The 17,232-nt window shown below is 39.4% G+C and overlaps 1 protein-coding gene across 4 annotated transcripts in view; it reads right to left on the bottom strand.

Moving 5' to 3' along the window:
* The window catches only part of LOC119315416 (BEACH domain-containing protein B-like), a 30,477-nt gene extending 25,678 nt beyond the window's left edge, over positions 1-4,799 (bottom strand). For 2 of the 4 annotated variants that reach the window (XM_037590044.1, XM_037590042.1), the window contains exons 1-5: positions 4,338-4,795; positions 3,660-3,723; positions 2,525-2,729; positions 1,745-1,918; positions 1,267-1,578 (exon numbers count right to left, since the gene is read on the bottom strand). In XM_037590044.1, the coding sequence (XP_037445941.1) occupies positions 1,267-1,578; positions 1,745-1,918; positions 2,525-2,729; positions 3,660-3,723; positions 4,338-4,513 (931 nt within the window). In that variant the 5' untranslated portion in view covers positions 4,514-4,795. Of the gene's footprint in view, positions 1-1,266; positions 1,579-1,744; positions 1,919-2,524; positions 2,730-3,659; positions 3,724-4,337 lie in introns of all 4 variants that reach the window. The other 2 variants (XM_037590045.1, XM_037590046.1) reach the window with 2 other exon arrangements.
* Positions 4,800-17,232: the final 12,433 nt, after the last annotated feature.

Genomic DNA, 17,232 nt, shown 5'->3' on the forward strand with positions numbered 1-17,232 from the left:
TCTCTCTTAAAATAATAAATGACATTTCAGGTTTTGATACAGTCTCTGGCCCACAATGTTGACCATTATTTTCCATATGAATATGTTAGTAAAATTTATAAAATTATGAGTGTATTTTTTCATAAAAAATGTAGTTATAGTATTTTCCCATGAGAAATTCAAATAGTATTTGACATATCGATGGTCAAAATAAGAGAAGTTTGACTGCGTGCAGTCTATTCCGAATGAAGGTACTGTAGTACTTTGTTTATCCCACATTCAGGGATGATCCACAAGTTGCTCACTTCCATCTACAGTTATACCAAAACATGTCTTAATTTATCCACAGCCTAATATCAAGAGTCGAACCTACATGCCATCTAATCTTTGTTTTGATATTTCCTGCAGAATATTTCTCCAGGAGAGAAGTGCATATTTCAACCCTGAACTTTTGGACTAGTCTAATTTACAACCCCGAACTCCAATACCGTCTAAACTACAACCCCCAACTCTCAAAACCGGTCAGTATTCAACCCTCCCCTCTTTGTTGACCGGTTTTGACCAGTCAACAGGTCCAGTCAGCATGCCACATCAGCAAAAAATGCAAAATTTCCAAGGAAACAACCTGTAAAATCGAAGAAAATACAGGAAAAGAAATAAGAAATCCAATTTCCGAAAAACACGGAAAATAAAAAAACGAATTTCCAAAAAAAATCCAGAAAAAACCCAAAAACTCAAATTCCAGAAAAAAATATTTCCAGAAAAAAATCATTTTTTATTTTCCCTAGCTTTTTTCGCGAACAATTTTTTCGGAATTTTGCTTTTTTATAATTTTTTCCTGATCTTACAGATTTTTATTTACTTTTTCTTGAAATTTTGAAAAAAAAATCTGACGTGGCATGCTGATTGGACCCGTTGACTAGTCAAAACTGGTCACCCCAGGTCAAAACCGGTCAACAGAGAGGGGAGGGTTGAATCCTGCCCGGTTTTGAGACTTGGGGGTTGTAATTTAGACGGTATTAAAGTTCGGGGTTGTAAATTAAACTAGGGCAAGAGTTCAGGGTTGAAATATGCACTTCTCTCTTTCTCCAGAGCGGAAATTACGCATTGCACTTCAAGCTACTAGCAAACTCTTATAAGTAAAGCGGAGTTGTGGACCATGCTAGAACTGTAAGAGTTACGCAATGTAGAGACTAAGATTCCCTGTCCTAAGCAAGTAATGAAGCAAAATAGTTAAAGATGTAATCAAATGTATACAAAGTACAAACATTGAAAAACCAACTTTACCTACTAACCAATTGACGCCGCCAGCTTCCATAACTGAAACAATGGCTTTTTGCTGCCAATTTCTATCAGAAACAAATCTTCTTATAGCATTGGGAGTAACTGTGGCTAAGTTGTTTGATGGGGTATGATCAGTGCTATTGACAACCCGTGAAATTCTTGTTGCAGCTGGCTCCAAATCCATGAAGTTTGAAATTATCGTAACAATGTGTACAAGAATCTTTTGCATCATCCTCATATTTTCTACAGTTCTATTTGACAGTTGTTCATCTGTGGCAAGCAAACTTGTCAAGGTCTTGAGCTTTACAACTGCGGCTGAATATACAAAAGAAAGGCCAGTTAAATTAGATTCATTACAGAATTAACATATATATCACCGCTATCATAACCTATGCTACAAGGAGATTCATAACATGGAGAAAGGAGTAAAGAATCAACATGAATCCAGGATAATAAATACCCAACTAAAGAAAGAATCTACCTTTCAAAAGAGCAGTAACCTTTTGCACACCTCCATAATAACTAAATACTCTACAGTTATGCACTGAGCGAGTAACAATGGTGAAACACTCCAAAACAGGTAATACTTCAGTGCTTAATCCCAGGTCTGTGGATTGCTCTGAGAGATTAGCCGAGGATTCTGGACAGCTGCTGCCTGCGAATACAGGAAACAAGATCGATCCAATTATCACCGAATCACTGCAGTTGCTAAACCTAATAAACCACTATAATTAACAGTTGGCACGGTATAACAATTGGTCATTGTTAATCTGGTATGTAGAATGCAAGTGCCCATTTTAGTGTAGTACAATGAACTTCCACAATAAAAGAAGTTGAAAATGTTCAAGAGACAGTTCAGGGAATAAATAACTGACTCAGGAATTTACGCCACACAGCCTTCCGGTGTACTTAAATTGAACCTTACAATTTCTACCTGCTTGAGAGCATCTAGCGAACATTACAAATTTAGAACTGTGTTTAACATTATTTGATTAGTGAACTAACTGCTTCCTAAGTCATATATTATCTCAATTCCCAGGTCTAGCAATTATTTTGCTCCTTTCTCACCAGTCTTGGTCTTAGATCATTCAGTGAGAATGACATACAACCATGTCCTTATAGACATATGGCAGCTTGAGAAGGTGTCAGTAGTGAGTGGAAACTTGAAAAAACATTGTATGCTAAGGTATAAGAATGGTAAACAAAGGGGCCAAGAATCTGTAGTTAAGAAAGATATATTTTCTCCAGTGGGCCCACTTACTCTCAGTAACAAATGAAGTTAAATGAGAAATCTCCTGAACGAGAATAAGGATGACCTCAGAAGGATGCCCACCAGAACATCCTATAACTGTATCATCTGATACTGATCTCCGGTCAACTGATTGATCAATACGGTGTGGCTCCCAGTCTTTAAATGCTTGTATAAAATGCAGGACAAATATTTGCAGGGACTTCTTCTTTTCAGCCTATGAAATTGTTGACATGAGAAATGGACATTTGTCATAAAATAAATAGGAAACATGCTATAGAGAAATTATAGGGTTTAAATATTGTTATAAATCACAAGTACCTCCTCGATATTATTATCTAGTTGAAAAAATACAAATGTGCACAGATCCATTCTTAAACTAATTTACATGATTTAGAATATAAATGCGTTGATTCATTCATGAACTTGGACATCTCCTCTCTTTATACATTTATGATTTATGTGCAGCGGCGTGCGTGCAAGGGGCAATAATCAGTGCATAAGTGTGAAGCACTATTGGTTTAGAAGGGGTTATGTTCGTTAAAATATAGGAATGACCAGCATAAGGCATCCTAATTAGTTAGAAGTGTATATTTATGTTAAGAAGATAGTTCAGATTTGATCTTGTGTTTTGGTTGTACTAGCTATCCTTTTCAGGTCACCGTCAGTATAGGCACGGCATTGCCAACTATTTTTGAATAAACAAAGAATATGCATAAGTTCTCTATAGTCTCTCCATAGACCCTTCTTTCAGTCTTAAAGCAACTCTACACAACAGTGAAGAGCCTTGCCAGCAGCAAGATGAGGACAATCTCTCAAGGCTCTGCCCTCAGAGACTTACCCAACCAAGTTCCACAATAATACAGGACTCTTATTGAGGATATTAGTCCAATTACTCACTCAGTAAATTCAACAAGAGATACTCAAGTATTAGGAAATATTTCATGTTGCACCAAAATCAGGAGATGTATGCTGACAACTTCAAGTTTGAGGCTACGGTCTGCATTTTCGCCAGGTTTTTTGCGCTACTAATCGAAGGAATGAGTGACACTATCTGCACTACGCGAGGTTTTTTGTGATATAACTGAAGGACCCAGTGACACTATCTTAGATTTAGTAGTGAGAATTTCTGTGAAGGGGTGAGTACCTTGTCGATGGCATTCTCGTACCTCTGCCAGAGTGTGTTTAAGATTCCTTCCTCACCAGTGTCACTGGAACCATATAACACAGGATTAGGATAAAATGCCCACATTCGATCGCAAAACTAGCAATACTGCACCAGCTTCTGGTACATTTCATTAAGAAACAGAAGTGGTGAATGAAAACGTCGACAGAGTTTAGTTGTTTTTCTACATTGTAACATCACGGTACGTTATGAGCTCACAATTGGTGAAATTAGGTATAAGGAACCAGGGCAATCCATTCAACTACCCAATTGCCAATGATTTAGTGTGTCTCCAGCAAAATGCTGAGCAGACCTAGTGAAATGGAAAAGGATGAATAAATTAATCAATATTTTAAATCTCTAGGATCATAGTGTTACCGTTCTACTATGAGTTAACAAATTAACAGGTGTAGCTACTTCCAATTAGCTAAGCCATTACCCCCACCTGGAGGCTTCATCCAAACAAAAGCACGAAGAACTTAACAGACTGAAGTAATAAACTAGAAAATCAAAAACCCATCCGTCACCATCCAACAGTAGGTCGAAATTAGGCAGCGTAACTTGAGCAGCCACCCACGCAGTTCACACGAGCAAGCCGCGTTTCCCCACCGCAAACGAGCCAATGGCAATTCGCGAGTGTTCGGGAGTAGGGCTGTGTACCTGAAGCGGACTCTGGGGGAGGGCGCGGCGGCGAACTTGTCGGCGGAGGGGGAGCCGGTGCCGCCCCCGCCTCCGCCGGGGCTGCCTCCACCGGCACCGGCGCCGCCACCGCCGGAGCCCGGCGAGGAGGGCGTCGACTTGCGGAGGAGATCAGCGACGCCCTTCACGATGTTCATCGCCCCCGATCGGACGCGGCTAGCAGCAGCAGCAGCAGCAGCAGTTCGAGCAGCGCATCACCGCCGCCTGCGCGCGCGCTCGCGGGGAAGACGACGAGCCCGCGGGATTCGTTCCGGATCCAACCCAGCCCGGACCCGATCCCCGGGTAGTGACAGGAGTGGAGACGAGGTGGGGGGGAGATCGCGTGAGGGAGATCGGAATTCGAGGAAATGTTTTGGTCTCTAGCGTGCGTGCGAAGCCTTTTTTGGTTTAGTCGGATCGAGGAGGAGTGCGAGAGGAGAGAGGGATCTGGATTAATTCTGGAAGGAAACAACGGGGAGATGTTGGGGGAGACTCAGGGGGGCGATTGGATAAAAATGTGAATTTCTATAGGGCCTTTTCCGCAAAAGGGAGTGTACAGTATGGTGAGCCAGAGTATGCTTCCTTGCGTTCTGCGCTTTTGCATGGGTAACCCTGTGGATTCTTGGATTCCCTCCCTGAGAGTTGACCCTAGTTTGCTGATGTTGAGATCGAGGATGTAGCTTGGAGCGACGAGTTTAGAGTTTTTTTATTGCAAAACCCCACCCATATATTAATTAATTAAAATTATTATAATCGTTATATAGCAAACGTCATGCAGGGCGGAAAACTATTACGAAAAACCATCATACCACGGAATAAATCACCTTCCTCTAAGAACTTTGCATTTTGAACCAAAGGCATGTGGCGAGCCGTATAATCGTGTTTGGAGTTCAGCGTAGGTCAGGGCAGTAGAGTAGCGTGTGAGTGGAATGAAGGCTCGGTGACGGTCGGCTTGTGGCCCTTAACCGGCAAAATTGTAACCTCTTGTACATATTTCTCTTCCTTCTATAAAGCTAAGGTACGCCATTGGCGTACCCTCGAAGAAAAAATAATCTACATTCGTGTAAAAAAATTACACATGTGCTCGGGCTCGTCTTTAATCACAAGCTACACTCAACGGATATCCTAGTAGTAGGGATGAAATTTGTCGAGGACTCCAATGTGCCCATCTTCATGCATTCACATAGACAACACTAATCATTCGTTGATATATGAAATGTGTTTGCATAACTTCCTTTGTGCCACCTAACATCCATCTTATCATGCTCACTCCACTCCTTTTAAGCACTGGTGAAGAGTATCAGCCACATAGCTATGATGCACTCTTGACATGTTTGCTCTTGAATATCATGTGTATGATTATGCGAGAGTAAAAGTTCTACGACTCTAATATGTGTCAAACAATTAACCACGAGCACGAGAAATCAAAAAATGGGTGAAAAACAATATTCAAGAAAAAAGGAAGATTGCTAGTCTATCATAAAGGGTTTCTCGACATCTGAACTATATGAATCTATATGTGAACCGAAATTTGCAAACCTTCAACATTCCATGAAGGATTGGGTTGGTGCAACAACAGCATCATCAACATCCTTCCCGATAAAAAATTATTCTTCTAGCGTTTCACAACAATTTATTCAGTCCTTCTTGCGGTCGAGAAGAGCAAGTGTCAGGGAAAGAGATAACATAAGGAATTGATGATTGGGATCTTAGAATGATAAATAAAAGTTAAGTGTACAATGGAGAGGGCCATGGTCCACCTGTACCTATGGTGGAGGCAAAACGGATATGTATAACTTGCGGGGTTTTTTTTCACTTACAAGATTTACATTGTCAACGTGTGTGTAGAAATAGGCGATGAATGCTCTAGTTGATATCACAATGAGCCCATGATCATTTTGGAACATATGTCGTGCCTATTTAAAACCATTTCTTCTTATCCGCAGTACTGATCATTTTTCCATCTTGATGGCTTGACTATCAAAGGCATCGAGGATGCCCTGCTTGATCATGGTGGTCAGGGAGCATTGGAGCTTTCTCAGCTGGGGGATGCAGCTCTTCCGGATGCTTGAAGTCCCTAGGTTGCCTATTAGGGTGTTAGTGGTGATTATGTTAGCTCAGCCTCTTAGTGCACCACGTAGTGGTCTGATACGTCTCCAACGTATTTATAATTTTTGATTGTTCCATGCTATTATATTATCAACCTTGGATGTTTTATATGCATTTATATGTTAATTTATATGATTTTTGGGACTAACCTATTAACCCAGAGCCCAGTGCCAGTTTCTGTTTTTTCCTTGTTTTAGAGTATCACAGAAAAGGAAAATCAAACGGAGTCCAATTGACCTGAAACTTCACGGAACTTATTTTTTGACCAGAAGAAGCCCACGGAGTATCGGAGATGGACCAGGAGAGTCCCGGGCTGCCCACGAGGATGGGGGCGTGCCCACCCCCCTGGGCGCGCCCCCTGTCTTGTGGACAACCCGGAGATCCACCGACGTACTTCTTCCTCCTATATATACTCATATACCCTAATAACTTCGAGGAGCAGAATAGGTCGGGAGTTCCGCCGCCAGAAGCCTCCGTAGCCACCGAAAATCAATCTAGACCCGTTCTGGCACCCTGCCGGAGGGGGAATCCCTATCCGGTGGCCATCTTCATCATCCCGACGCTCTCCATGACGAGGAAGGAGTAGTTCACCCTCGGGGCTGAGGGTATGTACCAGTAGCTATGTGTTTGATCTCTCTCTCTCTCTCTCTCTCTCTCTCGTGTTCTTGAGGTGGTACGATCTTGATGTATCGCGAGCTTTGCTATTGTAGTTGGATCTTATGATGTTTCTCCCCCTCTACTCTCTTGTAGTGGATTGAGTTTTCCCTTTGAAGTTATCTTATCGGATTGAGTCTTTAAGGATTTGAGAACACTTGATGTATGTCTTGCGTGGGATACCCGTGGTGACAATGGGGTATTCTATTGATCCACTCGATGTATGTTTTGGTGATCAACTTGCAGGTTCCGCCCATGAACCTATGCATAGGGGTTGGCACACGTTTTCGTCTTGACTCTCCGGTAGAAACTTTGGGGCACTCTTTGAAATTCTTTGTGTTGGTTGAATAGATGAATCTGAGATTGTGTGATGCATATCATATAATCATAGCCACGGATACTTGAGGTCACATTGGAGTATCTAGGTGACATTAGGGTTTTGGTTGATTTGTGTCTTAAGGTGTTATTCTAGTACGAACTCTATGATAGATTGAACGGAAAGAATAGCTTCGTGTTATTTTACTACGGACTCTTGAATAGATTGATCAGAAAGGATAACTTTGAGGTGGTTTCGTACCCTACCATAATCTCTTCGTTTGTTCTCCGCTATTGGTGACTTTGGAGTGACTCTTTGTTGCATGTTGAGGGATAGTTATATGATCCAATTATGTTATTATTGTTGAGAGAACTTGCACTAGTGAAAGTATGAACCCTAGGCCTTGTTTCCTAGCATTACAATACCGTTTGTGCTCACTTTTACCATTAGTTACCTTGCTGTTTTTATATTTTCAGATTACAAAAACATTTATATACCATCCATATACCACTTGTATCACCATCTCTTAGCCGAACTAGTGCACCTATACAATTTACCATTGTATTGGGTGTGTTGGGGACACAAGAGACTCTTTGTTATTTGGTTGCAGGGTTGCTTGAGAGAGACCATCTTCATCCTACGTGTCCTACGGATTGATAAACCTTAGGTCATCCACTTGAGGGAAATTTGCTACTGTCCTACAAACCTTTGCACTTGGAGGCCCAACAACGTCTACAAGAAGAAGGTTGTGTAGTAGACATCAAGCTCTTTTCTGGCGCCGTTGCCGAGGAGGCAAGGAAAGTGGCACTAACAACCCGTCAATTAAGCTCTTTTTTGGCGCCGTTGACGGGGAGGTTAGCGTTTGAAGGTATATCTTTAGATCTTGCAATCGAATCTTTTTGTTTCTTGTTTTATCACTAGTTTAGTTTATTAAAAAAATATAAAAAATGGAATTGAGGATACCTCATATGCTTCATCTTTTTACTATCTTTCATGAGAATAAGGATTCCGGTAATTGTGCTCAAGTGCTAGAAGAAGAATGCATTAGAATGTTTGGCACTAAATATTTGAATGATGACCATGATTGCAATGTTGTTAGTATGAATTCCTTGAATATCCATGATGCTAATGATATGCAAAGCCACAAGCTTGGGGAAACTATGTTTGATGAAGATGATCTTTTTTGTCTCCCAAGTTTTGATGAGCAAATTTATTGTGATGAAAGCATGCCTCCTATTTATGATGATTATATCGATGAAAGTGGATTTGGAGAGGTCATGACTTTATTTAGTGATGAATCCACTATTTCGGAAGAGGTTCCAATTGATTATGAGAACAAAGTTGCTATCTATGATGATTATTGTGATGACTTGTATGCTATAAAGAATAATGATATCTATGAAACTTGTCATCATGATTTTAACTTTCAATTGAATTATGCCTCACATGATAGTTATTTTGTTGAGCTTGCTCCCACTACTATTCATGAGAAGAAATTTGCTTATGTGGAGAGTAATAAAAATCCTATGCTTGTAGATCATGATAAGAATGCTTTATGTGATGGTTATATTATTGAATTAATTCATGATGCTACTGGAAATTATTATGAGGGAGGAATATATGCTTGTAGGAATTGCAATAATATCAAGTTTCCTCTCTATGTGTTGAAAATCTTAAAGTTATGCTTGTTTTGCCCTCCTATGCTGGTTGATTATTGTTCTCATAAGTTGTTTGCTCACAAAATCCATATGCATAGGAAGTGGGTTAGACTTAAATGTGATAGTCATATTCTTCATGATGCTCTCTTTTATGTTACAATTCTTATCTTTTATGTGAGCATCGTTGAAATCATCATGCCTAGCTAGGGGCGTTAAACGATAGCGCTTGTTGGGAGGCAACCCAATCTTGTTTTAGCTCCTTGCTTTTTGATCCTGTTTAGCAATAAATAATTTATCTAGACTCTGTTATTATTGAGTTTTTATGTTTAGTTTAGTGTTTGTGCCAAGTAGAACCTTTGGGAAGACTTGGATGAAGTCTTTGTGATCTTGCTGTAAAAATCAGAAACTTTAGCGCTCACGAGAATTGCTGTCATTTTTTACTGGAAAGTGCTATTTAGTTAATTCTTTTTGAAGATGATTAATAGACAAATTACTCAGGTCCACCAATTTATTTGAGAATTTTATGAGTTCCATAAGTATACGTTTGATACAGATTACTACAGACTGTTCTGTTTTTGACAGATTCTATTTTCTATGTGTTGTTTGCTTATTTTGATGAATCCATGAGTAGTATCGGAGGGTATGAACCATGGAGAAGTTGGGATACAGTAGATATTACACCAATATGAATTTATAATGAGTTCACAACAGTACCTAAGTGGTGATTTATTTTCTTACACTAACGGAGCTTACGAGTTTTCTGTTAAGTTTTGTGTTGTGAAGTTTCCAAGTTTTGGGTAAAGATTCGATGGACTATGGAATAAGGAGTGGAAAGAGCATAAGCTTGGGGATTCCCAAGGCACCCCAAGGTAATATTCAAGTACAACCAAGAGCCTAAGCTTGGGGATGCCCCGGAAGGCATCCCCTCTTTCGTCTTCGTTCATCGGTAACTTTACTTGGAACTATATTTTTATTCGCCACATAATATGTGTTTTGCTTGGAGCTTCATTTTATTTTCTTTTGTTTTGCTTGCTGTTTGAATAAAATAACAAGATCTGAAATTCTTAAATGTTAGAGAGTCTTCACATAGTTGCATAATTATTCATTTACTCATTGATCTTCACTTATATCTTTCGGAGTAGTTTGCCATTTGCTCTAGTGCTTCACTTATATCTTTTAGAGCACGGCGGTGGTTTTATTTTATAGAAATAGATGAACTCTCATGATTCACTTATATCATTTTGAGAGTCTCTAAACAGCATGGTAGTTTGCTTTGGTTATGAATTTGGTCCTAATATGATGGGCATCCAAGAGGAATATAATAAAAACTTTCATATAAAGTGCATTGAATACTATGAGAAGTTTGATACTTGATGATTGTTTTGAGATATGAAGATGGTGATATTAGAGTCATGCTAGTTGAGTAGTTGTGAATTTGAGAAATACTTGTGTTGAAGTTTGTGATTCCCGTAGCATGCATGTATGGTGAACCGTTATGTGATGAAGTCGGAGCATGATTTATTTATTGATTGCCTTCCTTATGAGTGATGGTCGGGGACGAGCGATGGTCTTTTTCTACCAATCTATCCCCCTAGGAGCATGCGCGTAGTACTTTGTTTCGATAACTAATAGATTTTTTCAATAAGTATGCGAGTTCTTTATGACTAATGTTGAGTCCATGGATTATATGCACTCTCACCCTTCCACCATTGCTAGCCTCTCTAGTACCGCGCAATTTCGCCGGTACCTTAAACCCACCATATACCTTCCTCAAAACAGCCACCATACCTACCTATTATGGCATTCCCATTGCCATTCCGAGATATATTGCCATGCAACTTTCCACCATTCCATTTATTATGACACGCTCCAATCACTGTCATATTTGCTTCGCATGATCATGTAGTTGACATCGTATTTGTGGCAAAGCCACCGTTCATAATTCTTTCATACATATCACTCATGAATCATTGCACATACCGGTACACCGCCGGAGGCATTCATATAGAGTCATATCTTGTTCTAAGTATTGAGTTGTAATTCTTGAGTTGTAAGTAAATAAAAGTGTGATGATCATCATTATTAGAGCATTGTCCCAGTGAGGAAAGGATGATGGAGACTATGATTCTCCCACAAGTCAGGATGAGACTCCGGACGAAAGATAAAAAAAGAGGCCAAAAAAAGAAATAAAATAAAATGAAACAAAAAAATGAGAGAAAAAGAGAGAAGGGGAAATGCTACTATCCTTTTACCACACTTGTGTTTCAAAGTAGCACCATGATCTTCATGATAGAGAGTCTCCTATGTTGTCAATTTCATATACTGGTGGGAATCTTTCATTATAGAACTTGGCTTGTATATTCCAATGATGGGCTTCCTCAAAATGCCCTAGGTCTTCGTGAGCAAGCGAGTTGGATGCACACCCACTTAGTTTCTTTTTGAGCTTTCATACACTTATAGCTCTAATGCATCCGCTGCATGGCAATCCCTACTCACTCACATTGATATCTATTGATGGGCATCTCCATAGCCCGTTGATACGCCTAGTTGATGCGAGACTATCTTCCCCTCTTTTTGTCTTCTCCACAACCACCAGTCTATTCCACATATAGTGCTATATCCATGGCTCACGCTCATACATTGCGTGAAGATTGAAAAGGTTTAAGAACATAAAAAGTATGAAACAATTGCTTGGCTTGTCATTGGGGTTGTGCATGATTTAAATATTTTGTGTGATGAAGATAGAGCATAGCCAAACTATATGATTTTGTAGGGATAGCTTTCTTTGGCCATGTTATTTTGAGAAGACATGATTGCTTGGTTAGTATGCTTGAAGTATTATTATTTTTATGTCAATATTAAACTTTTGTCTTGAATCTTATGGATCTGAATATTCTTGACACAATAAATAAGATTACATGGATAAATATGTTAGGTAGCATTCCACATCAAAAATTCTGTTTTTATCATTTACCTACTCGAGGACGAGCGGGATATAAGCTTGGGGATGCTGATACGTCTCCAACGTATCTATAATTTTTTATTGTTCCATGCTATTATATTATCAATTGATATGTCTCCGACGTATCTACTTTTCCAAACACTTTTGCCCTTGTTTTGGACTCTAACTTGCATGATTTTAATGGAACTAACCCGGACTGACGCTGTTTTCAGCAGAATTGATATGGTGTTATTTATGTGCAGAAACAAAAATTCTCGGAATGACCAGAAACTTCATGGAACATCTATTCGGAAATAATAAAAAATCCTTGCAAAAGATGAAGACCAGGGGGCCCACCACCTGTCCACGAGGGTGGGGGCGCGCCCCTACCTCATGGGGCCCCTGGAGCTCCTCCGACCTCAACTCCAACACTATATATTTGCTTTCGGGGAGAAAAAAAATCAGAGAGAAGAATTCATCGCGTTTTACGATACGGAGCCGCCGCCAAGCCCTAAAACCTCTCGGGAGGGCTAATCTGGAGTCCGTTCGGGGCTCCGGAGAGGGGAATCCATCGCCATCGTCATCATCAACCATCCTCCATCACCAATTTCATGATGCTCACCGCTGTGCGTGAGTAATTCCATCGTAGGCTTGATGGACGGTGATTGGTTGGATGAGATCTATCATGTAATCGAGTTAGTTTTGTTAGGGTTTGATCCCTAGTATCCACTATGTTTCGAGATTGATGTTGCTATGACTTTGCTATGCTTAATGCTTGTCACTAGGGCCCGAGTGCCATGATTTCAGATCTGAACCTATTATGTTTTCATCAATATATGAGAGTTCTTGATCCTATCTTGCAAGTCTATAGTCACCTATTATGTGTTATGATCCGTTAACCCCGAAGTGACAATAATCGGGATACTTACCGATGATGACCATAGTTTGAGGAGTTCATGTATTCACTATGTGTTAATGCTTTGGTCCGGTACTCTATTAAAAGGAGGCCTTAATATCCCTTAGTTTCCATTAGGACCCCGCTGCCATGGGAGGGTAGGACAAAAGATGGCATGCAAGTTCTTTTCCATAAGCACGTATGACTATATTCGGAATACATGCCTACATTACATTGATGAAATGGAGCTAGTTCTGTGTCACCCTATGTTATGATTGTTACATGATGAACCGCATCCGGCATAATTCTCCATTACTGATCCATTGCCTACGAGCTTTCCATATATTGTTCCTCGCTTATTTACTTTTCCGTTGCTATTGTTACAATCACTACAAAATACCAAAAACATTACTTTTGCTACCATTACCACTACTATCATATTACTTTGCTACTAAATACTTTGTTGCAGATATTAAGTTTCCAGGTGTGGTTGAATTGACAACTCAGCTGCTAATACTTGAGAATATTCTTTGGCTCCCTTTGTGTCGAATCAATAAATTTGGGTTGAATACTCTACCCTCGGAAACTGTTGTGATCCCCTATACTTATGGGTTATCAAGACTATTTTCTGGCGCCGTTGCCGGGGAACATAGCTCTATTCTTTGAGTCACTTGGGATTTATATCTGCTTATCATTATGAAGAAACAAGCTGCTTTAAGGGATATATATAATTTTGTGCAAATTAAAGAAGAGAGTCTCCCACAAGCTTGGGGGAGGCTTCTCAAGTTACTTAATGTTTTGCCTGATCATCCTCTTAAGAAAAATGAAATACTTGATATCTTTTATAATGGACTAACCGATGCCTCCAGAGATTACCTGGATAGTTGTGCTGGTTCTATTTTCAGGGAAAGAACACCGGATGAAGCTGAAATTCTATTGAATAATATGTTGACAAATGAAAATAATTGGACACTTCCTGAGCCAGCTCCTGAGCCTATTCCTAAACCAACTCCGAAGAAGAGGGGTATTCTATTTCTCAGTCCTGAAGATATGCAAGAGGCAAAGAAATCTATGAAAGAAAAAGGTATTAAAGCTGAAGATGTTAAGAATTTACCTCCTATTGAAGAAATACACGGTCTTAATTTACCTCCTGTTGAAGAAACATATGATGTTAATCCTTCACCTATTGAAGAAACTCATGGTCTTGATAACCCAACACAGGTAGTAAAGGTAAATTCTCTCTATAGATATGATAAAGCTGAAGTCTCATTTACTAAGTTTGCTAGCCCATGCTTAGATGAGTTTGATAAATTTATGGTTAAGCAAGAAGACTTTAATGCTTATTTTGGTAGACAATTGAAATACAATTCAAATATGCTTGACCACTTGGGTGATTATATGGCTAACATCAAAGGTGAACTTAAACTTATTGGTAAACATGCTTCTATGGTTACCACTTAAGTAGAACAAATACTCAAAGCTCAAAATGATTTGCCCAATGGATTGAATAGTAAGAATAATGATAATTCTGTTAGAGTTATGACTAGAGGTGGTAGAATGACTCAGGACCTTTGTATCCTGATGGCCATCCTAAGAGAATTGAGCAAGATTCTCAGAGAAATAATGGGGATGCACCTAGTCCTTCTAAAAGGAAGAAAAAGAAAAATGATAGGACTTTGCATGCTTCTAGTGAACCTGTTATTGAAACACCTGAGAATCCAAATGATATTTCTATCTCTGATGCTGAAACACAATCTGGTAATGAACCTGAAACTAGTGATAATGGTAATGATAATGTTCATGATGATACTCAACCTAGTAATGATGATGATATAGAAATTGAACCTGTTGTTGATCTTGATAACCCACAATCAAAGAATCAATGTTATGATAAGAAAGACTTTGTTGCTAGGAAACACGGTAAAGAAAGAGAACCATGGGTTCAGAAACCTATGCCTTTTCCTCCCAAACCATCCAAGAAAAAGGATGAGGAGGATTTTGAGCGCTTTGCTGAAATGATTAGACCTATCTTTTTGCGTATGCGATTAACTGATATGCTCAAAATGAATCCTTATGCTAAGTATATGAAAGAAATTGTTACAAATAAAAGAAAGATACCGGAAGCTGAAATTTTCACCATGCTTGCTAATTATACTTTTAAGGGTGGAATACCAAAGAAAATTGGAGATCCAGGAGTACCCACTATACCATGCTCCATTAAAACAAACTATGTTAAAACTGCTTTATGTGATCTTGGAGCCGGTGTTAGTGTTATGCCTCTCTCTTTATATCATAGAATTGATTTGAATAAGTTGACGCCTACTGAAATATCTTTGCAAATGGCTGATAAATCAACTGCTATACCTGTCGGTATTTGTGAGGATGTGCCTGTTGTAGTTGCAAACGTTACTATTTTAACGGACTTTGTTATTCTTGATATTCCCGAGGACGATAGTATGTCTATTATTCTTGAAAGACCCTTTTTGAATACTGCAAGGGCTGTTATTGATTGCACTAAAGGCAATGTCACTTTTCATGTTAATGGTAATGAGCATACGGTACACTTTTCAAGGAAACAACCTCAAGTTCATAGTATCAACTCTATTGGAAAAATTCCATCGATTATATTTGGAGGTTTTGAATTTGCTCTTCCTACTGTCAAGAAGAAATATGATATTCTTATTATTGGGGATGTGCATATCCCCGTTGAGGTAACATAGTGTTATTCGAAATTCCTCCGGTTCCATGTTATTCGGAATGAGTTCGTTAACAAGACTTGATCAACCTTGTTAGTGGATTCCTTTTGATGATCATGAGATGGATGAAACTAGAAGACACAACCTTATGTACCCTCCTTTTACTTTATGTTATTTATATTAAATAAAATAAAAATAGTATTTTTCTGTCTGTTATGTGATTTATCCGTGCAATATAAAAATACCCCAAAAATAAAAGTTCTCCAAATGCCCTGAAATTTAAATATGATTTTTTCTGGAATATTTGAGAATATTTGGCACCGAGAACACAACAGGGGGGTCATCCACCTGGCCACGAGGGTGGAGGGCACGCCCTACCCCCCTGGGCGCCCCCCTGCCTCGTGGGCCCATGGTGGCCCCCCTCCACTTATCCTTGCACCCACACACTCCTTCTTCCTCCCACAAACACGAATATTCAGCTCAAACCCGAGTCCAAGCTCATTTTGCTGCCATTTTCGATCTCCTTGCTCAAAGCACCTCTCACAAAACTGCTTGGGGAGATTGTTCCTTGGTATGTGACTCCTCAATTGGTCCAATTAGTTTTCGTTCTAGTGATTTATTCATTGCAAAATTGTGCTGCTTAGGTGACCCTGTTCTTGAGCTTGCATGTCAAATTTATATGGTCAAAAGTAGTTTTGATGCATGATATAGGCTCTAGGCACTTGTAGGAGTAGTTGCCATCAATATTATTGAGTTTGGTTCACTTTTATTTTGAAGCTGCTAAAAATTTCAGAAATTTTTCAAAGGAATAAATATGTTTAGGAAAATGTACCAAGGTGGCTCTTCAAGGAAACAAGAGCCCAGGCTTGCAATGTGTGATGCTGATGATGAGCCACCAAGAAACGCTCCAGTGCGTCCTTGTGAATGGCCTTCGGAAAATTGTATGGATCGAGCGGAAATTAAGGAAGAATTTAACGCATATTTGCGTAACACTGATCTTGTGAGCTTCGAGGAAGAAAAGTGCAGCCAGTATCACTATCTCACTAGTTCCTTTGTGAGGAGGTTTGAATGTTCATCTTCACGTAATTCTCCAACTGTCCTGTTTGGTCTTTATGAAAATTCTTACACTATGGACTTAGAGGATTTTACCACTGCTCGCAAACTTCCACAACGGGGTAGTGTTAGGGAACCTCGCAAATATGAATTTAGAGATTTTCTTGCTAGTATAACTGTGGGGGAATCTAGAGATATAACGCAAGCTACCATAGGGAGCATTCATTTTCCTGCTATACATTATTTTGCTCTCTTCATAGGTAGATGCATTAACGGTAAAGATGAAGCATGTCACATGTGTGTCCCTGACCTCAGTATTCTTAGGAGTGCTGTGTTGGGAGATAAATCTTATAATTTGGGAGCCATTGTTGCACGTAGGTTGCATCTGAATAGATTTAATGGAGATTTCTTTGGTGGAATTTATGCAACCCGCTTAGCTGATTTTCTTGGTGTAACTATACGTAATGATGATATTGAATTACCTCCTGCTTACCTAGACTTTAATGCTATGGTTCACCACCAGTTTGTCGAGAGGAATGAATCACCTCTCCAGTA

Source organism: Triticum dicoccoides, chromosome 6A (genome assembly GCF_002162155.2).
Source record: "Triticum dicoccoides isolate Atlit2015 ecotype Zavitan chromosome 6A, WEW_v2.0, whole genome shotgun sequence".
Lineage (NCBI taxonomy): Eukaryota > Viridiplantae > Streptophyta > Magnoliopsida > Poales > Poaceae > Triticum > Triticum dicoccoides.